At 37.7% G+C, this 27,503-nt stretch overlaps 1 protein-coding gene across 1 annotated transcript in view; it reads right to left on the minus strand.

The window, feature by feature from the left end:
- The window catches only part of LOC140255613 (uncharacterized), a 430,899-nt gene that overhangs the window by 170,202 nt on the left and 233,194 nt on the right, over window positions 1–27,503 (minus strand). Inside the window, exon 6 of the mRNA XM_072343365.1 lies at window positions 18,214–18,325. Coding sequence (XP_072199466.1) covers window positions 18,320–18,325 — 6 coding nt within the window. The 3' untranslated portion in view covers window positions 18,214–18,319. The remainder of the gene's footprint in view (window positions 1–18,213; window positions 18,326–27,503) is intronic.

The following is a 27,503-nucleotide window of genomic DNA, read 5'->3' on the forward strand; positions in this document are numbered from 1 at the left end:
ATATGGCACAGAGATAGTAGCAATCCTTCCTGTAGATCTCAGATCTTTGCTTTTAAATCTCCTCTCTTGGACAGACCCAGCTTGTTTTGTTCTGTTCCCACTATATCTGGGCAAAAATCAGAGATGGGCCTAGACTAAAACATGGCATCTGAATTCCAGGCACCTGGATGTCTGGAATTTAAACTCAGACACTGATGGTAACACTGTATGTGACCCTAATGTCACATGCATGAACTGGCTACTAATTGACTACTAATGATGGCAAAGCTTAATGAAAATAATTTTTAGGCGATTTTCACTGCTTTGCAAGATCAAGCACTTATCACTATGGGATATGGAGAGTGGGATGAGGCACTATGACACCTCTTAAAGTGAGAAGTCTTACTCTGACCTGCTACCTCCAGCCCTCTCAGAGCACCAGAGAAGCCAAGCAAACTCTCTGGTTGGGACTTTCCCTTTGGTTCACACCCAAATGATATGAAAGGATGCTCTGTATCTTGCCTAACTGGAAAGGAGATACCTCAAGGCAGTCTCTATGAGTGTATTTTCCTGAACGAAGGACACACAGTTATCTTTCAGCAGCACAAAGAACTTACAGGTTCTTCCTGCTCAGATCCCCAGGCGCATCTGCTGCTGCTCAGAGAAGCTGGTATGTGAATGTCTCATTTGAACATGATCAAGCTGGCTGACAGGTGGAAGCTCACAAATGCAAAGAAAAGTACTAGGGCAGTACAGCTCTTTAAACTAAGTGCATTTTGCAAGCTTTAAAAATAGCAATACATTCTGAAGACAAAAATGCCACTGTTAAGGCTGGCTATAACTTTTGTGAGGTGAATAAGATTAAGAAGATTTTTTGCATTCCTGCCATGGGGACCCCACCCCACAAGCATACCACAGCAACCTCCACCTGCAGCAATGCCAGGCACACTGTGTGCCTGTGCACAAATGCGTACACGTGCCTGTGTGTGGTTTCTCACCCCAAGTAGATTTAGAATCCCGTAGCTAAATTGTGTGCTCGTTGACACCCTATCTAATCCCAACACAGTCAGCAGGGCAGCAGGCACATGATGCAGCGCAGTGCTGGCCTTCAGGCTGCTCAGTTCCATTCAGCAAGTACACTGAGGCACATGTGCTGAATGAATGCTTTTACATTCTCCCTTTAAACTCGATATTTTAGATATTAAGAGAAAATAATTACATCCTTCTCCTGGGAGGTTTATTTCAAATCCTTGCTAGGGCCCCACTGTGGCCAGTGCTTACGTTTTTCAAAATTGATTTTAGGCAGTATAAATAGTCTGAAGCTGCACGTGATGTTTCCTCACACTAACTATATAGTAATGCGGAAATGTTTCTTAATGCAACATGTGTTTTTCTTTCTTTGGCATTGCTTATTCATTCACCCCTTTGTCCTATACCTATACCAAGGTTTATCTTTACCATGTGAACAAGCACATTACTGCTGACAATTAGAAGAAGGCCTCCGATTAACATTTTAGTATACAGGCTAATGATCAAAGGTAATCATGCTTCTAGTGCCTGTATGACTTAACCAGCTATTTCTCGTCACCTGAACAGATCACATGCACTTTCAGCTAGATCTACTGGTAAAGTATGTGGGCTTAAATCACTGTCCCAAACTCCTCTCAATCTGTATGCACAAACACTCTACACCAAGAGAAAAAAATCAAACCAAACCAAATCAAACCAAAACACCATAAATTAATATATGCCCAATTTCATATTAATGAAATTAATTAATATGAAATTGGGCATATATTAATTTATGGTGTTCTTCTATTTCTTTGTTGAACTGGGGAAAGGACATTTTAATTCTTAAGTTTACTTAACGACTCCTCTTTCTGGACAGCTAACCTGTGGAAAAAATTAAAACACAACCCGTCTCTTATGAAATAGACCTTTGAGCATACTTTAATTTAAAAATAAGAATCAATGTAAGTCTTTATTTCTAAGTTGGTGCTCCAAGCCCATAAATGCAGGGCAAAAGGCATGTATGTAAAAAGAAAAACCTATTTAGTAACATTTAATGATTGAGGTTTGTGGATCAAAGGTATTCAGCACGTTGTAACTTCTGAAGGTAAATGCTCCAAGTTATAATTTTTAAGCTTGATATTTACATGGACATTTTTTCTCATGCGAGCCGTGGACACTCTGTCCGTCCTTTCAGCTTTTGCCTTTCTTCCTGTTTCTATGTAAGTATTTTTAAATCTAGAAAATTATGAGGTGTCAAAATGCTTGTGGTGATTGATGCAAATTTTTGAAATCTGAAAGCAAACAGCTACTATCCCAGCTGAGTACCATGACCACTAATAGCCTGCTGAAAATCAACCTCTGAAGATGGGATACCCTGGTGAAATAGTGCAGAGTGTTTCATCATTCCACAGCTTGAAGGTTAAGTCCAACAGAAATGCCTTAACTAACCTGGCAAAATCAGCAAAGCTCAGTGTGGAACTCCAGTGTTAGCAGGCTTCATACTTCCACCACATGCAGAACTGGCTCACTACTTCAATTAAAATGTAATCTTAAAGGAAAATCCCCAAAGGCCAATTTCAGTAGAAAAACACTTCCACAGATTTTTATTGGCCATCGACATGGCCACTGATACTCCTAGCCGTGTCTTGATATGATTTTGGTCTGAAGAAGCCTGAATGCTTTAAATCCCTGAGCTTAAAACTCCTTCCTATGAGCTGAATTTAAAACACATGGGTGTGACTATGCTGTGCACACACACACACATCAGTGAAAACAGTGTTGACTACCCTTTGCTGGAACATTTGTCTATTGATTTTGTTACAATATTAGTTACAGCCGTATCTTGAGTCTATGCTGTAAATCTGTTGCTGTTTAAATGTTTAAATGATAGTATTAAACTGAGATCACATTTATGTTGTGGGTAAATGATGTTTTAGCTCAGTGAGTTGCTGGAACAGCGCTTAGCCAACTCTCTGAATTACTGTGCTTCCTAGAAATCTTCGTACTTCTGGAATGTGAGCAGAGTTTCAGCCTCTGGTTTTCTAATATTAAAGTAGCTGCTTAGCAAGGGCTCCTTGCTCCTATAGTAAGCCATTTTGCTGAGTATTTCAGTTTGCTACAATTCATTAACCCTTGTATGTGCATGGACATGTGTGTGTACACGTGTATTTCATTGTTAATTTATAAAGCATAAGGTGAAAATATGATGACTGTATCAAAAAATAAAAATAAAATAATAATAAAAAAATCACAGATACTGCAGTAGGAAAGCATTTAGCCTGATAACTCTTTATCAAATATCTAGAAGTTGCTTTGTTTGTTACACTGACCTACAAGAGCCATTATTGCTACTGGGCTCTGAATTATTCACAATCAGCAAAAGGATTTAGCTCCCCTCCAATTCCAGACTTGTCTGTCCTACAAGATAAAAACAGTTTACTTTTTTCACTAGTTAGAAAACATCTGTGAGGATCTCAGCACTCAGTTTCTACTGCTAACCTTGTTGGTGCTCCCTGTAACTACTTGTAACCACTCAGCACGACCACCGTTTGCATTTCTCTTTATAAATAATTTTGTTTTGCCTCATTCATTTTTGTGTGCTTTTTATTACATCACACAACTACATTTATTTGAGTATCCATCAGAGAATTCTTCTTCATGTTATCCTTAATGGTGCCACTGTAAGCGTGGCAATTCTCAAATCACATTCTTTATCTCCAGCAAGGAATTTAATAGGTGGCTAAATATTTAAATATTTAACATGCATTAGAACCATGTTAAATACAAAAAAAAAGAGTTTCAGGAGAGTGTGAAATAAAAATGGAGTGCAAGTTGAACTCTGTTACTTTAGGATAATATTTCATGTTGGGTTTTTCAACCATAATTTTCACTTTCTTGTGAGTGACAAATGTGAGTAAGTCTGAGGTCTATCTAAAAAAGTTTTCTTCTTTTTCTTTATCTGTTACCAGTTTTTATATCATTTAAACTGGATGACTGATTAAAGGTTAAGGGGAAAAAAATACTGTATGTATTTCTCCACAATCACTGTGCTGACCAAAAAAAGTAGTCACAGAGTATGAGGAAAAAGTGTTGTATTTTCATTTTTCTAAATTTGGTTTCATTACAAAACATTAAGAACTTCAGGGTATGCTGTAGAGTCCAATGTTCCCATGCATTTAATAAAGATTTGTAGGTGGGAACCAGGATCAGAGCTCCCTTCTCTTAAGTAGTAAAGATGATGTACTTTGGGAAATCGAAGTGTCAGAGGAAAAGGTTCTTGAGCAAACTGATAATTATAAAAACAATGAGTCATCAGGTGCAGATAATCACATTACACCAAGGGTTCAGAAGGTCTTAGATATAAATTGGCTAGGCTGCTGGCAAAAGGCAAGCTCTCACAGTGAAAGGTACTGTTCCAAAGGAGTAGAGCCAAGTCAGTGTTGTCTCTTCACATAAGAGAGAACTCAGAATAATCAAGGAGTTTCATCTTTCATTATATGCCCATATACCTAAATTTGGCAAACTGATTCACATAAAATAGTGAAAAGGATTCGTGCTAAAGGAAACTGTATCACAGTCTGTTAGTATTTGTGGTGTGTGTCAGTATCACAGCAGATAAGGGGAGCTACTTGATGCAAGTCAACTCCAGACAGAAAAAGCCTGTGAAAAATTTCCTTATGTGAAGCTATTATGGAAGTCAGGTTGTTATAGAACAGTGGGATAAACATTGTTGGGGTAAAAAAAACCTGTGTAGCAGAAAGTTTTAGAATTCAATTAGATTTTCTGTATAGCAAAAGGTTAACATGGCTGGCTTTATGTTCTAAACTACATCTCTGATTATTTGACTTCCTATTTGATACTCTGGAAGGTCCAGAAGCACTGAGATGAAAGTAAATACAGGATATATGTAAGGGCATGCAATGTGGGACAAAAAAGAACCACAGTGATCTGCTAATATATCAGAAGTGTGAGAAAAGCAAGGCTGGGCAATGCTTTTGCATTCAAAATTACAAGAAGGAGGAAACATATTTCTTAAAAGTGTCTTCCGATTGGTGGGCGGTAATCTACAAGAAGTATACATAACTTAAATCTGTGAGTCAAAGTTGAAATAGAAGGTTTTTGTTGTTGTTGGAATTTTTTGTTTGTTTGTTTACAGGAACATATCCCATTCATAAACACACTGTTCAAAAATCACAGTGTGACTCAAAAGGCACACTAGCCACCTCTTCACAAGGAAATCGGCCTATCAGCCATCCCTAGCACTCTCTGATTGGCTCAGACACTTCTGGCAAAATAACAGAGAAGCAACTGAGAATTCTGGGGAACAATGAACAGAGATTAATAATAGAGTTTGGAGGAGAGGTAGCAGATGAGTTCATACAAGATGTCTACAGTGATTCACTGCCAGGAATGGAAAGAGGTGACCAAGCTGATGAGCTGACTTTCTACTAAACCATTCTTCACTTAATCACAGTGCCTTGTTATCTGTCACTCCAGGACACACGCAACAGATGCAACCTGACCAGCTGTTTCACTGTCCCTTTTCCCAAGCACATCAAGATGACAAAGGTCAGTCTTTCCTTCAGGCCATAATTCTTGAGGACATGAAAGTAGTGGGAATGAATGCCTTTTAAAGCTTTGACTTGTTTAGTTGACAATCCTTTGCATTGTTACCACAAGCGAAAGCTGACAGATGAGGGAGGGAGAAAACCATATCCCAAAACAAATGGATCTATCCGTTGGCCTCTCAGGAGGAGTTGGCTGTATATCCTGGAATGCCTAATGTTCAGAAAATTTATCTTGGTAAAGTCTCAGGAAAATCTATGTTTTTATTTTACCCAAAGTAAAAATATTGGTCAATGTGAAATTAAAAAGTGAAAATAATACTCCCCCTTGTAAAAAATTCCAGCCTCCTACACTAACTCTATCTCATAGACTTCTAAAACAACATGCATTTTATGTTTTTTTTTTCTACTAGCATTTTATTAGTATTTATAATGTAGTACAGAAGAGATTTTTAAGTGGGAAAAAGGCAAGTTACAATAACATACCAACGTGTTTAGAAAAGGCTGTGATTGCAGAGGATACAGGCCATGCTACTTCCTTTCTTTCAAGGAGAGGAACAGAAAACATCAGGCAAGTAACTCAAATCCCTTCTATCACCACACACTGACATAGGAGGAACATATTTGGGAAGCATGCCCTTTTGCACACCCTATTCTGGTTCTAGCAAACAAACTAGGTCTACAGTTGCACAGAAGCAGCATTTGTAGATCCCTATTAATTCAATGGGTAGCAAGCAATTAAAAACAAAACAAAACAAAACAAAAAAACAACACACAAAAAACAAACCACCAAGTACAGACAGGAGGCTAGGCTCTGCTAAGATCTGAGTGCATACACAGGACAAGGGGGAACAGCCTGATTGATAACTCCATAGTTTTGGAAGACAGCACTACAGATATCAGAGCTTTTCTGCACTGCTGTTCCATAGTTCTCAGCATCATGGTAAGAACAACAGCTCAGAACTATTTCAGGGTGGCAAAATGACACTACATATGTCCAGCAACGTAACACCCATCTGACACTAAGGTATACGATTGTTATAAGATCATGCTATCATTGCTTAGTTCAAGTTGCCTCAGTAAGCATAGGTTACTGAAATAAATTTAGTGCCAATTACTTGTATTAATACCTACAGCTCTCAATCAAGTATGTTTCCACCACAGTGTCCTTAAATACATTTTATATTGGTATATTAAGCCAGAAGTTATTTCACAGATCTGCTTTTTAAAGAACCATAGTTAAAATAAATATATCAAAGTAATGAAGGCCTGGAATCCAATCATAATAATACACTAATTCCAGTACCACAGAATGCTAAAATTCCTTCATATTTCAGCAAACAATCTGTATTATGGGCTATAACAGCTCAGATGACTAAGGTAGTCAGTCTCTGAGGAGGTAGGAAGGCATGTAGAAATGTTCTGTGCTGCAGCTTGTTAACCATTGCAATGGAAGTAGAGTCCACTGTCTCTAATGAGCTCACTATTTTAAAACAAAGATACAGCAACAACTGCAAAGATCACTGGTGCCCTCAATTAGTGAAAACGGAGGCTTGGTTATTGTTCCTTCTAAGGTAAAATGAACTGTCATTTGAGAACATCAAAGCAATTCTCATCACTGGTGAAAGCACAGTTAAGTGCACCAACTATGCAAAGGATGGAAAAATAAAAATAAATGGTATATTAAAAATAGCACTATGATGGCTGCTATCCAGATACAGTTGTTAGCTCTTACTCTTCCGTTTAGTTTTCTTAAGTATGAAAGCTTATAATGTGAGACCATTATATTGGACTGTGTCTGCAAGATTTTGGATTAGTACATTAGTTTAACGCTAGATATCAGGACTTGGAAAAGAATGAGAATTTCTGGAACATCAGGCATTAACTAGGAATGCCTTTTCCACGTGACAGTGAAAGATAGTCTGAGATTGAGCAAGAATCTGTTCCTGGAATCAGTAGGAGCATGAGGATCAGGTTGCACCACTGCACATTTGGTGGGCTGCAAAAGAATTGGGGAAGCCCTCAGGGAACCCAAACAAGGGCTTGGGACAAAAACTGCCTTGAGAAAGGAATCTAGACAGCAGGGAGGAAATAGAAAAAAGGCTGAAATATTAACAGGCTAAATGAAAAAACAGAAGTAGCCCTACTAAAATAACTAGTATGCAAATGAGTGGCTTTGTCACATAGTTCTGTTTCCAAACTAAGGAGAACAAGAAGAGTTAGGAATACAGTAGGTTCTGATCATATAACAAACTGAAATCTCCACAGGAGAAGAGAAACCTGGCATGCATAGTTTAGTTTCCAAGGATGCAAGAGAATCAGTCCTGATTGAGAACCTATAACTGATCGTGAAGCTCTGTCCTCCAGGAAAAAGTAGAAATGACCACACCAAACAGCACTCTTCCATTTGATGCTGCAGTTACTTTCCTTCTACTCACTAAGCATGCAGCTCCATCACAGATTTGGAGAGGTGAATTCCAAGAACTCCTGGCCTACTGTGGAGAACATACACAGTGCTTATCTAGGAAACAGCATTCTGTTAGCAACCCATGCCCCAAAATGTTTCCAATGGCAATGTTTCCTCATAATTTCTCACTAAGTAATTGCTGTTTGCTTGTGTTTTATAAGAGCTGGTCTAAACCCAGCAACATCTGAACCATTTCAAGCTGCTGGAAACTAGAGCTCACTGGGAATTCTCCAGAGAAACTTGTTGAAAATGTTGGATCAAAAAAATCTATAAATTTTCCCCCAAATCTTTATTTCAGCCACAGTCTGATGAAACTGTCTGTCAGACACGTCCTGGCATTTTGACTTCCTGACAACCTGTCTGCTGAGCTATTGGAAACACCAGATTCTCAGACTTCTTGCTATCTGTCCCTCTACCATAGCACCCAGAATTTATATGCCCAGAAGGCTTGCCAGTTTTTGGGACCATGGATTCTTAGCACATTCCTGAAAACGGCTTTCACGATCTGCAGCCAGTGGGCATTCGCAGGATGACATCTGTAATTGTACTGAATCCCAAAGCTTTCAGGCTTCGAGTTCTGATGTCTACACAGGCTGCCTGGCTCCCATACTGCTCTACAAGCTAGAAACCAAGAGGTCTATAGGTTTTGGGACTTAGCTTGAAGGATGGGCTGTATGACAGACTGTGGGCCCTGAAAGTCCTGGCATGTACAGAATTCCCTCTTTTTTGACTCTTCCCCGCAACTCACAGCAGTAAAACTGACCAAAATTATGTCAGCCTCCATCAGTCAGCTGAGTAGTCCCTGCAGCACAGCTCGTTGTGGATATACCACGTTTCCTGTGGTTTTGGCTTTCATCAAAAATGGGGGGTAATTCTCCCCTCTTCCTTCCTCCAACCTCAAAGAAAACACTAAAATCTATAGCAGAATGGAAACTCGGCTTCCTAGTCAGCTCTACCTGCACTATTAGAAGTAACTTATTTGGTTATTTCATGACAGTATCCAGAGATCTCTGCAATGCAGACATTGGTATTTCAAGGTCTGTTTTCTACAGATCTTCTCTATTAGAGAGAGATTTATTTTCCTTTCACCAGGCAGAGGAGAATGCACCTTGCCCTGCAGAGGCATTTTTAAGTTTTGAAATAGGCCTTTCTATTTCCAGCATTTTCTTTGAGATTACTTCAGTCAGTGCTTGATAAAGTAACCTGCATTGTATCAAAGTGTTGGTGCAGAAGCCCCAGGAAATCATAATTTTCCAAAACCTTTATGCTAAGCCTCTCAATTCCTGCTACAGTAGCTAATACTGTACGAACAACACTCATACTCTTAAACCTTTGGGTTGCTGTGTCTAAAAATTAATTCCTTTAGGGCTTGTTGGTTTCTAGATTCCATGGGCTTGGTGCACGATACATAACATTTTGTCAATAATATGAAGAAATAATCAAAAGAATCTTCAGGAAGCATAATTGAAAGACTGGCAGAGCTCACAGAATGTCAAAGTGGCATGCAACATACACACACTTGTTTCCCTTTCCAGTTCACTGAACGTCAGGCGTAATCTACAGCCTGATTCAGTTCAAAATACACCCACAGTTTCCCTACAGTGAAAGCTTGCACAAGGTTTCTGTATGCTGAGACTGAATGAGCTTTTTGCTAAATCAGACAGGCTCTTATGATTCCCAGCATACATACGTAAGCATGGCTGAAACTGGGGAAAGAGAAGGGGCAGGATGCCTGTACTGCGGTGCTGGCTTGACCTGTATAGCAGACCAGAAGGTCACAGCGAAGGCTGGGGGAAACACTGTTCTGCTCCATTCAAGCAGAAGAATTTTATGTTTGTTCAGAAGCACAAGAAACTTTGAAGCGCCATATATGGGCTGAGACTCAGGCCCTGCTGGAAAAACCTGCTGGAGCTAAGCTCTGCACATAATTCATATGAACATTAATGAGAGTTAAATGCATGCATTGAAAGAAGAATAGACCCTTTAGTGATTTGTCAAGATAAAATTCAAAATAACTTTGAATGCTTAGAGGTAAATATTATGTTTAGGAATTAAAAACAGCAGAAGTAGTGGAACAATTGCCTATAATGAGATCCAGGAACAATCTACTCACTGTACCAGGTTTTCATTAGAGTTATGGCCTGCAGCCATACCACCTTGTGCTGTGATCTTAAATGCTAAGGCGGGTCGGGCCGGTTAGTATTTGGAACAGAGACCTCCAAGCAAGCTTACCACTGCAGGAATGGCTTAGTGATGCCATGATAATGTCCTTCCTTCTAAATCAGTATTGGATCCAGATGTTAGAAGATCTGAAGGTCCTTTTTTACAAGATCTAGATCTAGGGATATGATTGTCTGTGGTCATTAAAGTACACCTGTCCTTACTCTTGCAAGGTCACTTTGAAATGGTTACTGCATTTCAGTATCGCTGAGAGTGCATGTCAGTGACAGATAAGTGATACCGATATAATGTAATGATCAACTTTACAGGGAAGCTTAAAAGCAAAATTTGACAGTATGGGGAAAATGGCTGGAGCCTCAAATGGTCCAGAGAACTGCTAAGAACCATTTTCTGTATTATTTTTAAAAGTCAGTGTTCAAATCCTTTTTGGAAACATTGCTCTATCTTGGACCTCTGCAAAGGGAAGGTGCTCTTAACTCCAGGGTTAACATTGAGGTTATCACATTTGCTTGTGTCCTCTAATCCCCTGCACATGTCTGAGCTGTCTCTGCAGCAGCACCTGAACCACCAGAGTTCACAAAACAGGCCACACACTGTTAACAGTAGAGCTGGTAGAGCAGCTCTGGAGCTGCTGGAAGCTCAGCTGTCTGGCTGATGGTAGAACAGCAGACAGCTTGTCAACTGTCCCATCCCTGCTCTTAAATCTGCTGGGATTAAACCCCTCTGGCATTAGCCCTGGAAGCAATTAGGTGCTTATTCAATCTGAATATGTACTGGATAGCTGAACTGAATAGTTTCCTATCTAAATCAATGGGACTATACACAGTGCACGCAAAGTTAAAGATGTATCTGTCTCCAAAGAATGAGGGTATAAATGAAAAGTGCAGCTATGCAATTCCTAATTGATGTTCTTGATTTATTAACCTCACCGTTGTCAACCAGGGCACCGTATGAACACTGTTTTGCTTGTTCATGTAGGACACGATCCTGAATACTGCTGAGAGCCCTTGAGTCTGTAGTGCTGAGAGGACTGACTTCATTGGGAATTCACTGAAATGCATCAATTGGAGTTCATTGAATTCAATGGGATTTGAGAGCATTTGGCATCCCTTAGGAGGCAATTAGCACCTTCCAGAAAACAGGCCTTAGACAATCAGGTCTAGGAAGTTCAGACAGGTTTTCCTCTGGGTTTTGGGACAGTTACTATTTGTATACAATAAATACTCCTGTTAATTTTTTCCTTAAAATGTAATTTTGAACAGAGCTTTGGCTGTCTATTATCATGCTTGGATCAGTAACAGAAACAAGACTGATATTGGTGAGTAACTTACCACTGGTTTGCCAGAACTGGGTTGCAAAATTAATTTTGCTTGGAAATACATAACAATGTCACCTAAATAAAACATCACTCCCATTTACCATGCTTTTAAGCTCTTATTTCCACCATGAGGCTGAATAAAACTACCCATTCAAGATACTCATACGGTGCTGGGAGTTGCTCATCCCTGACTTCTTTCACTGACAAGGAGAAAGCCATGAGTCTGAAGGTTTTAAGCAGCTACTAGGATGTGTCATGTTCAGAGCATGTCTGTTTGTATGTGGGCCATATATTCTTAATAATTCAGTTTTATCATTGACTTCATGAGAACAAGCAGGGTCACGTAAGCCAGTTGGTGATGCATGTCTGTGAAGAGGAGAGAAACCATCAGCACACACTACCTGCTGCTTTATATCAAAAACTCTTTGAACTTATTATAGATGAGGGCTGGAAATCAGAGACCACTGGAGTCCATTGGAGTTTTTAAATCAAATTGCTTTTGGATTGGTCCCCTAAACAAAGGCAAATTTTCAGGATAATGAAGTATTGTAATTAGCAGATATTCACAACTACACACTTTGTACTCATAAATAAATATCATTTTAAAGCCTGTATACGTTTTCTTCTTTGCTTTGCTGTTTATGGGTTTGAAGCTGCATTTCCTTCTAATAGCAAAATATAACACAAGGAATTAGGTAAAATGTCCAGTACTCAGTATAGTCAGAAGAACTAAAGGGAGCATGTCTCCATTTAACTTCCAAATACTGCTCCAATCCCTCCTAAAACTCTGCAAAACTGCAAGGGAATCCTTGTGCTTCAGAAATACATCTTATTTATCAATGAAATAGGCAGCTCAAGGCAATAGGAAAAAAAAAAATCCACATTAGAAAGAAGAGTGTAATACTTTTATAGCATCCAGCTTCAGCTTTCTCAACAGAAAGATGAAAACCACTGAATGTCAAAAGAGCATATTACCCTGGATAAACCTTGCACTGCTGCCACTGCCAACTGCTTTAATACATGAGGGCTGCTCCAAAAGTAATGCTGCCTCTTTGATTATGGTGGCCCACGTTATCAGAGGCAAATATTGGTGCGATGGCAGTAGAGGCTGAACCTTCCCACCAGTATCCTGACATATTTTGTTGCCATGTGACAGCCGGTAGCAGAGGGGCAGCTTGAGCAAATGGCATCTGACAGGGAAATGTGGATGAAGTAGAGGGGTGTTATTGAATTACTCTGTGCAAAAAAAATGGCACCCACTGACATTCATTGATACTTGCTGACTGTTTATGGAGACAAAACAGTGGGTGTGAGCACAGTGAGGAGGTGAGTGGTGCGTTTCAACAGTGGCAACAGCAGTGTGAAAGACAAGCCATGTTCCAGACAGGCATGCACAGCTGTCACACCATGAAATTAAGAGTGTCTCAACCAGCTCATTCATGTGAATCAGCTAATGGTGTATTTTGCAGCTGAAAAATTTCTTTATCAAATAGTGTTATTGTGATTATTCTATTTTTGCATTTGTGGTAATTTTGAAGAAAATAAATGGGAGGCATTACTTTCGGATCAAGCTCCATGTATGCACTTGAAGGCTCAACTGCAATAAGCGAAACTTTTGCTTACTTTTCTTATTTTTTGTTCCATTTAAAGAAATACATACTTTTTTTTTTTCTCTCTTTTTTAATCCAGATAATGCTGTAAAGTTCTACCAAGAGGTTACACAAAAGAACTGCAAATAAAGTGTGTGTACATAAATAACTTGGTCTGACTTTTTGTTTAATGTCTAAGATGATTGGAACAGATTGTATCATGAACTGCTTTCCCTTTAGCTAATTAAATAGCCGTCCCCACTTACCATAAAGCATATTCTTATTAAAACAAGTATCTATATTCACTCTGTTGGATAAATTACTTCCAAGTAAGTGCCATAAAGTCCATTACACTCATGCTTTAGAAGTGGATCAGGTCCAAACAGACAATCAAAGGATTTCACTGGGATTATTTTAGATTAGAAAAACTAAGGAAAACTTGAAGCATCGACAAGATTGTAAAGATGTAAAGGATAAATTAGCAGTTGCATACCAAACAAAGTACAGCAGCAGTATCCTAGCATACTCAAAAAAGAGCAAAAGTATGAAAACTCCTATTGTACTAACCTAGGTCCCAATGTATGTTTGTTTATTCAGAAATAGAACGTCACAACTAAACGTTATCTGCCATAAAAATCAGGTTGATATTTCAATGTTTAGAAACCAAAACTATACAAAAACAACCCAGTTAACCAACCAGCTGAGTAGGAGCTCATTCTCTCCACAAGTTCCTTTTAAAATTGAATAGAAAAGATCATGTTATGATTTGCTATATTAATGAGCCATTATTGCATAACTGCGCTTTTATTGCAGATATATTACCTGCTAAATGATGCTGTTTTTCCAGAAAAAGTTCACAGTACAGATTCTATGGGAATGTTTCCTGCTGACAGTTCCTAAATCTTTCAGAAGCTGTCAGCAACCTCAGAAATCAAGTTTGCAGTACCCCAGCAAGCAGAAGCACATGCATAGGCTTTCTATTTTTAAACTGCAACTCAAACAATTACAGAAATGCCTTAAATGTGAAAGATCACTGAAAATAAGATCATCCTAAATCGTCAATCTAAAGGACACTGTCAATTACATGCAATCTAAACTGAAAATTCTATAAATACCACTTGGAATTTTAAAATTTACATTTCATTATTATTTTTTAATTAACTCCGGCCCAAACGAATTCTCCTCAGAACCTCATCGACAAAAGTGTGATATCAAAAATGAGTAAGATTTAGTAAAACACACATGACCAAAGAGAAGACTGATCCATGGGAAACATGTCCTTTCTATCTACCTGTAAGCAGCCTTTCTACCACGTTCTTCCCATTAAGCTCACAAAAACGATAGCAATATCCACCTGAAGCTTGTAAGAAATTCAGCCCGAAGGGCTATAATTACACTCAATTGTTAAAGATCATCTGTTAGAATTTTGAAATGTCCTCGTGTTTTGTGTCACTGCAATGCTTTCAATTGTTGTACTTTTTTGAATGAAGATACAGAGAAATCAGGCCCAGCTGAATGCAACTTTGCATGAGAATTGGGGCTGCCTGATATCACAGAAATATCCACTGTACTCTGACCACGAGCACAAACATTCCTTACAAAAGTTTACTAGAAAAACTGATTACCAGTGCTTGCATTAAATCCGATTACTCCCTTTTTATTATATTGGCCATATTCTAAGTGGTGCTCTGCAGTTTGCAGGCACAAACTCTGTTATTGGTAAATGGGATTTTTATGACTAATTTCCCCATTTGCTGTTTGCTATGAAGATTTGTGCACATAAACCTGGTACAGAATTTCATGACTATATTTCAGAATGTCCCTTTGTTTTGGATTTAAGCTAGAACATAACTTTCTCAAGAGCATAATATGCTCTAGTATGCTATATTCCACTCTGCTTTTCAGCTGTATGGAACAATACAGAGTAGCTAGACAACTGCCACAGTGGAAAAAGGAATTTCTCACAACAGACGAGAGTTTGAAGATTTTATTACCTCTAAACCAACTTCTTACATTCCTCAGGGCTGTGAATCAGGGCAAGGGGTTTGTATTCCAGAAATCACTGCCTGGCAGAACATTTTCTGTGAAGACCATTTTACCTCTTGATCTCAGCTTAACAAGAAACGATTCAAATAGATGTGGCTCAAGTTCCAGACGGGTGAGAAAAGGTGACTTAGAACAGTAATTCCCCACTAGCTGTCCCCCGCTTTAGCAGTCCAGCCTATAATCTATACATGCCTGTGTGAAAGCTCATTCCTATTTGTGAGTAGCTAGTACCTAACTCGTATCTCCCAGATGGGATGTCACCAGAACAAACTGCAACTGTTCTGAAGGGCAGACAAAATGTATAGATTTTTAATCTTATCACTATAGAGGCTGCAGGTTCTACAGCTCCATGGTCATCGCATAGAAACAAAACCTTCTTTTACTTCTTATTATTTAAGAAAAGCAACAAGGAATTTTTTTTCTATTTTTTATACTTTTTTTTTTTTTTTTTTTTACTAGTCTTAATTAAGCTTTACATATAAACATGACTTAATTGCATTTGGCAGTATAAGTAGTGCTGTAAAAGCAAAACCCATGGCCATGGGGGTTCCTTTAAAATTGAAGCCAAAGAAGAGAAAAGAGGGAAAATGTAGATTAAGATTTGCTACAGAGAAAGAAGGGATGGACCATAAAATATAAAGTACTTTGATGCAGAAGGATGTGTTTATACAAATATACCTTTCAAGGCTTTACCTTATTGGGTAACTTATGTATTGTTCACAAAGTAAGCAAAATTCAAAATAGGTTTTTCATTCAGCATAAGATTTACAGTAAATCCAGATTCTAAAATTGTTTATATTGTTTATAATTTTATTAGTGCCAGTTACCTCTCCTACACTATGGACTGAAAGATCACTTTAAAAAAGGAGTTTGCCTTCCACGTCTAACTTTGGTTACAAAAACTCCAAGTGAACCTTCCAGTAACATCATCCCAACTAACACTTCAGAGATCTGCTCTTCCACAGGTAGGACTTTGCCAGGGTAATTGCTTACTTATAACAAATTCTGGGAGAGAACATGATAAAAACGTTTAGAAGATACAGTTTGTCAAATACTATCTAAAGTTTTTTTCTGAAAACTACCACTGCAAACAACTTTTAGGTCTTCAGCAGATCTACAAAGCACTGCTTAATTTCATATCTCTACCCATGAAGTAGAGACAACCTCCTTAATAAAAACCTGTGGTATCTTTTGAATTAAAAAAACCCGTAAAGAAACTCACATGTAAATAATTTATTTTATATATACTCACAAGTCAATTACTTTTGTGGGTACAGAAACGTACATAGAATGGATTGGCAAGTTAATATCCCAATAGAAACTATGAAGTTTCTGTAGAACTATAAAACTACAGTAATATTTATGGCCAAACTTTATTTGTTCTGTAAGCTGCATGGAGCTTTAAGCCAAGATTGATAATCGATCTATGTACCGTGTACAGTGAATGGGCAGAAATTCTGAAGAACTACCTACTAGAAACTTAATACATTTCACAACCTCCTTTAGAAGTTTGCTCTTAGACTCAACTAATCACTCTGAATAAGTCATCTTAGTAAACACAACCAACTATTCCAAAACTAAGCTTCCCAAGGAAATCATATGCCACTCACACAAATTGTAGATATTCATAAATAAAAATTTATGAATGCAGTGGATTGAATAAAATTTTCATATCTTCAGAATTGTTTTAATGTGCTTATATGGAAATGTTAACTACTTTTCCTCCAAAGTTCTGTACATTTTTTTCAACAAATAAGTTGAACAACCTCTCAAAACCATAACACAAATACTTCTACAAACACGCAGTGAGTTTCAACAATGCAAGTATATCATTTTTCTATGTGTTAAATCTTCTGAAGACAACTGATTGTATATGATACACATGAGATCATTTTCTAGAATTGTTCATTTCTCTGCATGAACGTTCAGATATATGCCTCAAGGCACAACTACTGGGCTGAATCACTTTTTGAGGTAGTATATTTTACTAAGAGTTTGCTGGTTACACATATGCAAACAAACTAGTGGGATCACAAGGCAAAAAAGTAAGATGAATACTAATATTTATGAATTTAAAAGTTTTAGCTGGCTTGGAAACAGAATCATTTTGTTTATCTCAAATCCAGCTACAGTCTAAAAAGTGCCAATGCAAACTTCTAATCACCATGCAAAACATGAAAAGAACCAGTAAGAGCAAGCTCAGTTTCAAACCTGTGGTTAAAAGACAGGCATTAAAATATGCCAGATGTTGCACAGATTTTAAATGTTTTTAATCTGACCACCTCTGAGTTTTGTGGAGTTCGGATTTTCTTTTGTTTGTTTTTTGTTGTTGTTGTTGTTGTTTTTTAGGTCTGATTCTTTTTTCTTAATCTTAGCAGGCATCTACAGTCAGCTATTGCAAGAGACTGCGTCCTCTAGCCGGCCATCACAGACATCACACATCGTTCAAACTTCCATCCTCCCAGAGTACACAATTCATAGCTAATGCAGAATCTCTTCTGGCCTCTACATGGTCCTTCTCAACTGAGACCTTGTATCTGCAAAGCCTTTTGAGATTTTCCTATCCAAGGAGTTGCTATTCCTATCTTGTTCTCAGATGCATTTTTTTTTTTTTTTTTTCAGCTGGCAACATGTGGTGCTTAAGGTCAACTTGCTTTCTGTCAGGTTCTAACAAGCTTTATAAAACGTATCACCACAAATCTGACTTTTATCCCAAAAAGAATGAGCTATTTCTAAGCAGTTATGAGTTGCTAAAATGGAAAGAAAGGGGTTCCCTTTCATGTCACGATTACCGCTGCATTTTGACTTTTACAGCCTCTCCCAGCATCAAGTTCTTCTCCCTCTCTTCTAAGCCCCTTCTTAAATGGTTCACAGCTCAGGATGCAGCTGTTTGCTTGTTTCTCATAAGCTTGTCTCTAATACCCATTCCTTCCTGGACCCACAAACATCAGAAGGATCTGTAGTTGAATGTCATTTTTGGTATCTTCTGTCTTAAGTAAATATACAAGAATTTGCCTCTCCTTTTCAATATTTCCCCTAGTAAAGAAGTGCACTTACCTAACAGGACTTCTTGTTTCACCAGCATTGTGTCCAACTGCATCTAGGACTTCATTCCTTCCTTCTCTCTCAGGAGATATGAGTGTATCCTTAGAATTTCACCATATCATGTCTGGAAGAGAATGGCAGGGTGTCATTAACCAGTTAGAATTTCCTAATTGTTATCTTGCAGTGATTATTTAGAATGCCACATTATTTCCCAATGATCTCACTGATGTCCTTCTGCAGCAGCCCATGAAGATGTAATCTACCACACAACCAGGGAGCTGGGCACGCCAATCAGCTAGGTGCCAGTACTTTCTACTTTGCAAGAACCGTCTTCCATAAGCTCTCAGCCTTCTTGGATCAACAGCTGAACTAAACACAGCAGTGACTGAAGAGATAAATTCTTAAACCTGTGTTATGCAGCAAAGAAACACAGGGTCTTAGGTAGAAGATCCACAGCAAAGTGATGAGGGAAACCAGCTTTATGAATAATGTATTTATTTCAGCTTTTATAGAGGTCCTTCAGTGATGTTGGAAAGCAATGACCTGTCCTTTGTGTCTTTTCTGCTGTCTCTCTGAACAACGGTGCTTTTTTCCTGTTATTGTACACTCCTGAAAAAACTCTTCAGTGTCTGGGAGCCCTTACTTGCCACACTGCCCTGTGGAAATCTCTTAACATGTACAGGGAGGGTGACACACAGACACCCTCACTGCCAGCCAGCCCTATGGCTCATGTTCCCCACAACTATAAAATGGCATTAGAGCCATCTGATGATCCACAGAGCATCTCCTATCTGCTGGCTTCAGAAACATGCCAAGGGGAAAAAAAAAAAAAAAAAAAAAAAAAAAGCAAAGGTGGATAAGAATTGGGCCCTCTCCTTAGTGGATTACAAACTGGATTACAAAAAAGTAGTATCTATAAATGCTTTGGATACAAAAGTGAATAAAATACCATTTCTGAATTGCATATCCTTTACAATGGATTTGATTACCTCAGATAAACTTTGTATCATTTCTGTACAAGGACCTATGTAGAGCAGAGTGAACTTCCTATCATTCCATTGTAATTTCTTTTGAAATCTTTACCAGAGGCAGTGAAGCAAGGCAGCGTGTTGAAGACAAGTGCTTTCAAGAGGTACTAGAAGACGAAGTAAAGTGCAGACATGGACAAGTGCCTTGCAAAGGTAAGTACCCCCTCTACTGACCTTAAGATGATATCTTCCCAACAGCTTGCACATGTGCATAATTATACATACTGTATTTTCATAGATACACGCATTGACACATTCACAGACATGCAAAATAAAAATGCCAGCTGATAGTAAGGAAAAATATTTTCTCTAGAGGTGTATCAATATTGGTATATTTCTAAGGTCTACAGCTAATTTCAACTCTGGATCACATAAACCTCATGTAATACATACCCATTTATCAAATATGCCATACTATATCACCAAGAAAAAAAAACACTGAAATGCTTTCTCAATTGGTTCCTTTCATCAAGAATATTTTGGACAATGCCACCTGCCCAAGGAATTATTTCTGCTAAGCTGTTTTACAGCCCTGTTGGCCACAGGACTGCTTCCACTCTTCAAGTAAAATCAATGGATACTCCTGACTTCAGTGACAACAGGGTAAAGTTTTGTGCTATAAAAATATAATGCCCACAATATTTGTCAAATCAACTTCAATCTGAGATCCTCTGTCACTGTGAAGAAAACACAATTAATGACTCGCTTTATAACTGAACTGTGGTTTAAGACCAACTGCTAAATCAAATCCAGTCACATACAGCCCAGGATTTAAAAACATGTTTTAAAGCAACAGTTAAAAGAGCAGTTAAGTCACAACATCCACCAGCTAATTCATGTTTAAAATAAATCTGATGTAATTGGAAGCATATAGTACATTTATACCTCAGAATCCAGTGTTGGTTGTCAGACATATAACCCATGATCATCCAGCACTCAATAAATCTCACATGTTCAGAGATGCTTGTTTAAATCTCAAGTAAACATACAGACATGGAACTTGGTGGTACAGAAAGACTCATCATTTTGAGGCCAGTTAGTTAAAAGTATCTATCTGTCCATATCCAGTGGGACATGGAATGGAGCTGAAAGTCTTTTCTGTCCTAATTCATATGAGGTATCAGACATAAACGAGAGAAAAATACATGTAGCAAGACAATTCAAGAGAACAAAGAGATAGAACATATCAAAGAAAAGGTAATCTCTGAGCAGTTGCATTTCTTTGGATTCTCTTCATGTTGTCTTAAATTGCACCTAGAATTGTCCTATGCCCGTAAGACAAGACATTTCCTGAAGCACTATCAGTGCATGACCACAAAATTACAAATTTCTATTATTATGTATTTATACAATAAAAGTCCTGGAGACCATTCAAGGCATGAAACAGCAATAACGATACAAGTAATTGACAGTTGGATGGGTGTTTTTTGTTGTTGTTGTTCTGTTGTTTGGTTGTTGGTGTGTTTTTTTTTAAACCCAAAGATTTTTATACAATTTTAGGTACCAGGAATAATGGTAATGATTACTTTCATGACTGCTATTTTCCAGAGGATATTTGAATGTCAGCATTTAAAGATGAAGGTTCTGAACTCATCCTTGGAAGTGTTCTGTGGCAGACTACTTAAGATACTTCTTCAATATCAGCTATGATATAATGTAATGAGAAAAAGAGCCAATAACTTGTGAAGACAACATCATCTTCTGTTCAGGTATGGAACGAATTATAGTGATATAGTGATTGCTGCTATTTCTATGACTTAGCTAAACTATTCCCTTTTATCACAACTTATATTTGTGTTGATTGCCAGGTAAGTCAACTGGAAGCCTTTTTGCTAACAAGAAATCCTGGTACTAATGTCAGCCCTTTAATGCTAAAATGTACAATTAGTAGGTAGGATTAATCTAAAACTTTCCTGTAGTTCTCTCAACTCCTAAAGCAATTGCATCATTCCCACTAGCAACACCTTTATACACAAGTACGTTAAGTGTTAAGCTTCACAAACCATGAGAACTTGAGATGACAGTGGCTGTACATCAAGGTCCATCAGGAGGTGGATATCAAACTGCTGTTCTCAGTGCTGTGGGCTCTATATATTAGCACTCAGAATAGTTGAATCAGCACACAAGTCCATTTCTTGAAAGGTATTAATCTTTTTAAAGGTGAAGAATTAATAACAGAGAGGGAGAGAGAAAGGGTGAGAGAAATGCAATCTGTTACAGGACTGGGAGAGTGCAAATGAAGATTAGAGCTGTAGTTAGCTGTTGCAAGAGATTGTAGCCTCTGGTGAACAAACCCTCTCAACTTACTGGCATTTGTCATTCTCCAGCATCCTAGTTTAAATTACATGTATAATAATTTTGAGACAATGGAACTGTTCATGGCTAGTGTAAAAGAGAATATGAGTATGACAGGAGGCTTGAAGTAATGAAAGGTGGGGAATACATACTTTATTGAATAACGTATTCCTTTCAAAAGAAATAGGCATAGGGGAACAAAACATTATGGATTTCCTAGTTCTTATTCAACTACAAGATAGAAATAACGGCAAACTACATGCTTTAAAATCTTCCATGAGCAAGCTCCAGCTTCCTTAGGCTAGACTAGGAGAACAGGTGGCAGAACTCCAACCAGTCCATTCAGCCTTAAGGCCTGCAATGAGCACTGGGCAGTACCTTTCTGGAAGCCCAGTGCACTCTGGGCAGTACCATATTGACACAGGCTCTACTTACGTATCAGTCACTGCAACACTGATGCCAAAAGGATTTTAAAAGCTCAGATTAGTTTCTCTACAGTGTAGCTGCACATCTTTGGCTTGCAATTCCAAAGACAAATCAGTACTCTAACAATGAATATTCCTTTTACCTGCAAAGGGATTCTTCCCTCTCCTGCTCAGAAATAACACCATTATTTACCTCACTCATACCTCTTTCATATGAAAGAGACCAAAGGCTGTGACAGGCCCTGCTTATCTTTGGAATTTGTTAAAAGTTTTTCCACTGGAAGATAAAACAGATTCGCCAAGTTTTACTGTAATATAATGCCTGGACACAATTTCACATTAATAGATACAGACTAAAAAAGGACAAACATACTTTGCAACTGTGTTACTCTGATTCTAGTCACAATATATCAGTTGTTAACCCTTTGTAGTAATTCACAGTGACCCTTAGTTCATTATTATAAATAAAGTCTACAACTGAGGAATTAGAACAGTTTTAACCCCACTTTCTCTCACTTAACATCATAAGCTGAAAACATTTTTTCAGGCACAGTACCTTGTCTTTAAAGCTTGGATAAAACCAAGAAAAAAAAAAATGTAAGGGGAAAGATAGGACTTCAATGTAGCTCAGTCTCATTTTTAAATGGAGTCAGTGTTTTTCACTCTAGATGCCTGCTTACTTATTCAACTCAAGTTCATTCTTAGGGGGATCTTGTCAATAAAGTCAAATAAAGCTCTCTGTGAGCAGTAAGGTTTTTGAGGGTCTTTTTTGAGGGCTTCATTAAAAGCAGACAGTTTCTCTAACCTTTTAGCAGAACCTGTTATCTGATGACGTGAATTAAAGTCTCTCAAATGACTAATAATCATATCAAGGCTGCCATGTCAGCTTGTAGATTTGAATAAGAGGGTCTGAAAACATTTGCATGCCTCGATGTGCCAGTGCTAAGAAGCTAATGTGATAGTGCTGTCATAAAGCACTGGAAAGACATGACTTAATGTAATCTGTCATGTCATATGCTAATCTTCAGCCATTACTTGAGTGCTGTAAGTAAGTAGAAAGCATTTGGGAGAAATCCTTTTCAATTTCTCTGAGTACCACTTCTGCTGCTGGTCAGCTCAAATGGGTTTTGTGCATTTAATGCAGAGCTCAAGTCAAGTTGGTTTAGGTCACACTTAATTAACCAGCACATTGATGGGTTGGGCTGGTACAGCACTATGGAAAATGGGTATTCCTGATACAGCCTAACAAGTAAATATTTCATATGCTGGAGGGGGAAAAAAAAAAAAAAAAAAAAAAAAAAAAAAAAAGACTCTCAGACCTTGATAAGAAAAAGCCCTTTCCCAAAAACACCATCTCTTTAGCAAGACAGTTTTTTTCTGTGACTCTCTTACTTTGCTTCTACACAATTTCAACACAGATGATTATAAATACTTAAAAACTCTTCCATTTGTAACTACAAACTTTAAAACCACCTGATGGAGACCAGTCAGTCAAACAACAATAGACAACAGGCAGCTTTAGACACAATGTACTTTTTTAAAAACAGGAATGGAGGAAATGATCAAAGAGAAAATTTAACTTTACTTACTTGTTTTAGGAGCACAACACCAATATTTTTTAATATACAGCAGATCGAGAAGAGAGAAATTCTAACAATGCTAAGTACTGCATGTGGGATGGAAAATGAAACATATTAATGAGAAACACAGAAATTTCAGGACAATTTTAGCAAAGTGTGAAGGGATTTTGAGTCAACACTTGAAGGTTATTTTAATAATAACTACAGCCTATTCAAATAAAAGCTTAAGAACCCTGTGCCTTTTGCAGCTATAGAGATGTTTAGCAAGGCTCAGCAGTTTGCAGCCTACCCCAGCTAAACCTTTGAATTTAAGGACTTCAGATCATTTTGATTAGGACTGCCATAAAGAAACATGGGGACACTATAGGAACACCAAGAATATGAAATCTTTCATTCTGTTTTCTTGGTGGTCACACTGGAATCAAATCCTGCAAAAGACAGACATTTCATAGACCTGCAGGAAACAGAGATAGACGATCTTTACAGTATTAGGTCATTTTGCTTATTTTCTTGCCAATGCTGGATTGTTACCCACAGTAAATTGTGAACTGCTTCATTCAACTTAAATTTAAAATGACACATTTTAATAGAGTTTCCACCATTCCTAAAGGGAATATATAAAGCATTTTCACACTCCAGCATCCAGTGTGACTGTTCACCTCCTCACACCTGAGTTATCCTCTATCTTGCCATGGCACAGGTGAACCTGTATAGTTGCACAGACTCAGCCTCCTTCACAGGTCAAATATTTTCAGTTTCAGATCAGGAAAGAATTCTCCTTCTGGAGGAATAAAATTATTCAAAATATTTTGTCAGCTTTGTTTGGGATCAGTAATCGTTCAGTCCTTTAGTAGCGAGCTGTTCAATTGTGTTCTCAAGTTAAAGACCTTTTTCTTCCCATTTAATGGCTCCTAGTCATCTTTCAAATACTAGTCTTTCAGAGACTTCCACTCTCCTTTAAGTCCTCCTCTGTTCACTACAATGACATAAAGCTCACAAATGGATAACAAGTCTTCTTCCCACTCTCACTAGAATGGCAAGGACCTCATGAATGAAGCATTGTTCATCGGTGCAAGGAAACAGTCTCAGCTCTCAGTGATCTGTCCAGCCTTATGTCATTCAACTACTTTTGCTGTGGAATAACCCAAGACAGAGCTAGACCAGTCTAATTGACAATAGTTTTAAGAAAGACAATTTCCCTTATTACAAGTGTTGTTCATAATCTAACAAATGTCATTACTACAAGTTTCTGAGATAGTCAGCCAGAATGTCAGTCAAACTATTTATATTTCTTTTATTGTTTCCTAATACAGAACATTCACTGTTCCAGCTTTTTAATATTTTTTGTTGGTGTTCTCTGAACTCCCTCCAAGTGGTAGACAACCTTTGAATATAATGGTGCCCATAACTGACAAAGACTGCATATCCATAAGGTGAATATGATAAAATTCATTGTCCTTTGTTGTATTTAAGGGAAAGCAGGCCATTTAATTCATCAACAGACAGAAGGGGGCTATTTTCATAAATAAATAGACAAGTTGCTCTTTGGCTGTATTGGATTGGCAGTCTCATAATTCCTAAGCAGTATGCCTTTCAGAGCATTTGCTTGAGAAAAAAGTCTACTCAAGCACACATTGTTTTCATCTTCACTGTACTAGTTTGATCAACAATTCCACTTAAGCAAAAACTTTGTTTTATTGGAGGACCTAATATATACTAATCCAAACTAACCAATATAGTGAGATGACATAGCAGGCATTATAAAACACAGCTGATATTCAGTCTATGTCTAATGCATCACTGTCTTGACCCTTACAAAGACTATCACTGTGGATTGATATATGAAAGTCCTTAGTTTGCACCATCTGTAATAATATTTCCCAACCAAGAGTGGGCTAAAACTACTTAGTGATTTCACTTGTGGCAAGATTTAGCCAACCATCAGGTAGAAACATTTCCAGTTCCCATCATCTGAGTTGGCAGGCTATGACTCACAGTGACTGTGTGCATGATTACACATACTCAGTTATCCAAACCAAGCAAACAAGGTCTAAGCTGGTTCAAAATTACTATTTATTGGTCTACAGAGTGAAATTTATCAAGTGTGATAGAAGTATGGAGAATCAAAAAGAAGAATGTAAAGGGATCTCTTATTTCAATAACCCCTTACAACTGGTTTCCAAAGTTTATTACAAAGTTCTAAAAGAAGATAAAATGTTTCCTAAGTTTTTCATGGTTAATGATCAATAGGCCACAAGAAATCAGCTCAAATTGACAATACTAAACTATTAATGCTTATGTGCATCACTACAGATACCTGAAATATGTAAATCAATAATATAACAGATGGGAGGGGGGGGGTTGGGGGGGGGGGGAAGAGAGTTTATTTTTGTGTACAGATGGAAAGACTTAAACTAGTACAAACCAGAAATCAAAACTGTTCAGTAAGAGGTTTCCTGAAGGTTATCAAATTTAATATTTATTAGTGATTTCTTCTTGTCATTGGTAGGTTAACAGTAACATTGGAGAAGTGGAATCCTCCTTACTGCCTCTGTCATATTTACATTATCTTACTCTACAGAAATATGACACAACATTATCAGAAGGAGATAAATCTTACAGATAGTCTCAGTAAACTAAGATTCAGAATTAATTTTAAAAAAGCCACACTACTAACACGTCCTCCTCCCCTCCAAATAAATAATAATAATAATAATATAAAAAATAGAAAAAAACAGAAAAACAACAAAACAAAACAATAACCTAAAAACAGAGTAAAGAATGCAACAGTTCAAAGCCAACTCAGAGCATGTTAAGCTGATTTCCTCAGCCTGAAAATTCCAAAGTCATCTATGACATTATCTGTCCACGTGAGATCAACAACAGCAGAAAGCATCTTATGGACTTTCTAGAAGACCCTGACAGCTAGATGAGGACTGATTTTGTAAGTCCACACAGTACTTACATGCCAATCGTAAGGCAAATTACGGATGAGATTTCTTACTTTCTAACACTATCAAACACTAATGTAAGAGTAGAGTTTTACATTGCCACTAAAATATTGCTTTGGTTTAAAGTTGTTTGGATATAATGCTAGAAATCTCTATTCTGGAATAAAGTAGCTGTTTCTTCATTTGGGAAACCTAACATTCACTGTTTCAGAAGAATCAGAAATAGTTAAAGAAAATCTTTCCATCAGTACAAACATTTTCTACAGTAAACTAGACAGGATGTATATTTGTAGGACTTCACAAGTACAGTTTTCTGTTCTTTAGACATGTCTGCTAATGTCATTAAGCACAGACACTGGGGTGGGTCCCCCATTTTCTTTGGCCCAAGTTTTGACCTCCCCTAGAAAGATGTATTAAAAACCAGTGTGCTCTAATTTAGTTCCTTGTGTTTCCATAAGCAATAGTGCCAATGGCAAGCAGTCAAAAATATTTCCTTAAAATCTTGGAGTGGCATTAATATGAGTTCAAGACTTCACCAGTTGTCTGTAGAATTTAGACTTTTATACTGTTAACACTACACACATGAATGTTCTGAAGCTTCCATTACCTGCAGGCTTTTTTAAAAAACAGAAGAATGTTTGATTTGGATGGTTACGTTAGATTAGGGGATATTCATGGAATACACCCATAGCCTCAAAAGAAATTGCTAGTTGTCTACAAGTGACTACTTCTATATGAAGGCCTAAGATTATCAAAGCAAACCACAAACAGTAATTCACAAGTACACCAAACATGTGCTGTACGTTTATCTTTCTAGGTCAGTGCCTCCAGTCTACACAGAAGCTTCACTACTGCTCAGATACAACAGACGCTGGTTATAATTCAGAAACTCAGCTTCATTTATGAAGAAATAAAACCTTCTGTTTTGGGAGTAATCGTTATAGCATGACCACTCCTGGGATAGATACACACTCATACTTCAGTCTCAAGTGAATGTATTCAGAGGTTAGAAGGAAAATTGTC

The sequence above is a fragment of the Excalfactoria chinensis genome, chromosome 8 (genome assembly GCF_039878825.1).
Source record: "Excalfactoria chinensis isolate bCotChi1 chromosome 8, bCotChi1.hap2, whole genome shotgun sequence".
In the NCBI taxonomy this organism is placed as follows: Eukaryota; Metazoa; Chordata; class Aves; order Galliformes; family Phasianidae; genus Excalfactoria; species Excalfactoria chinensis.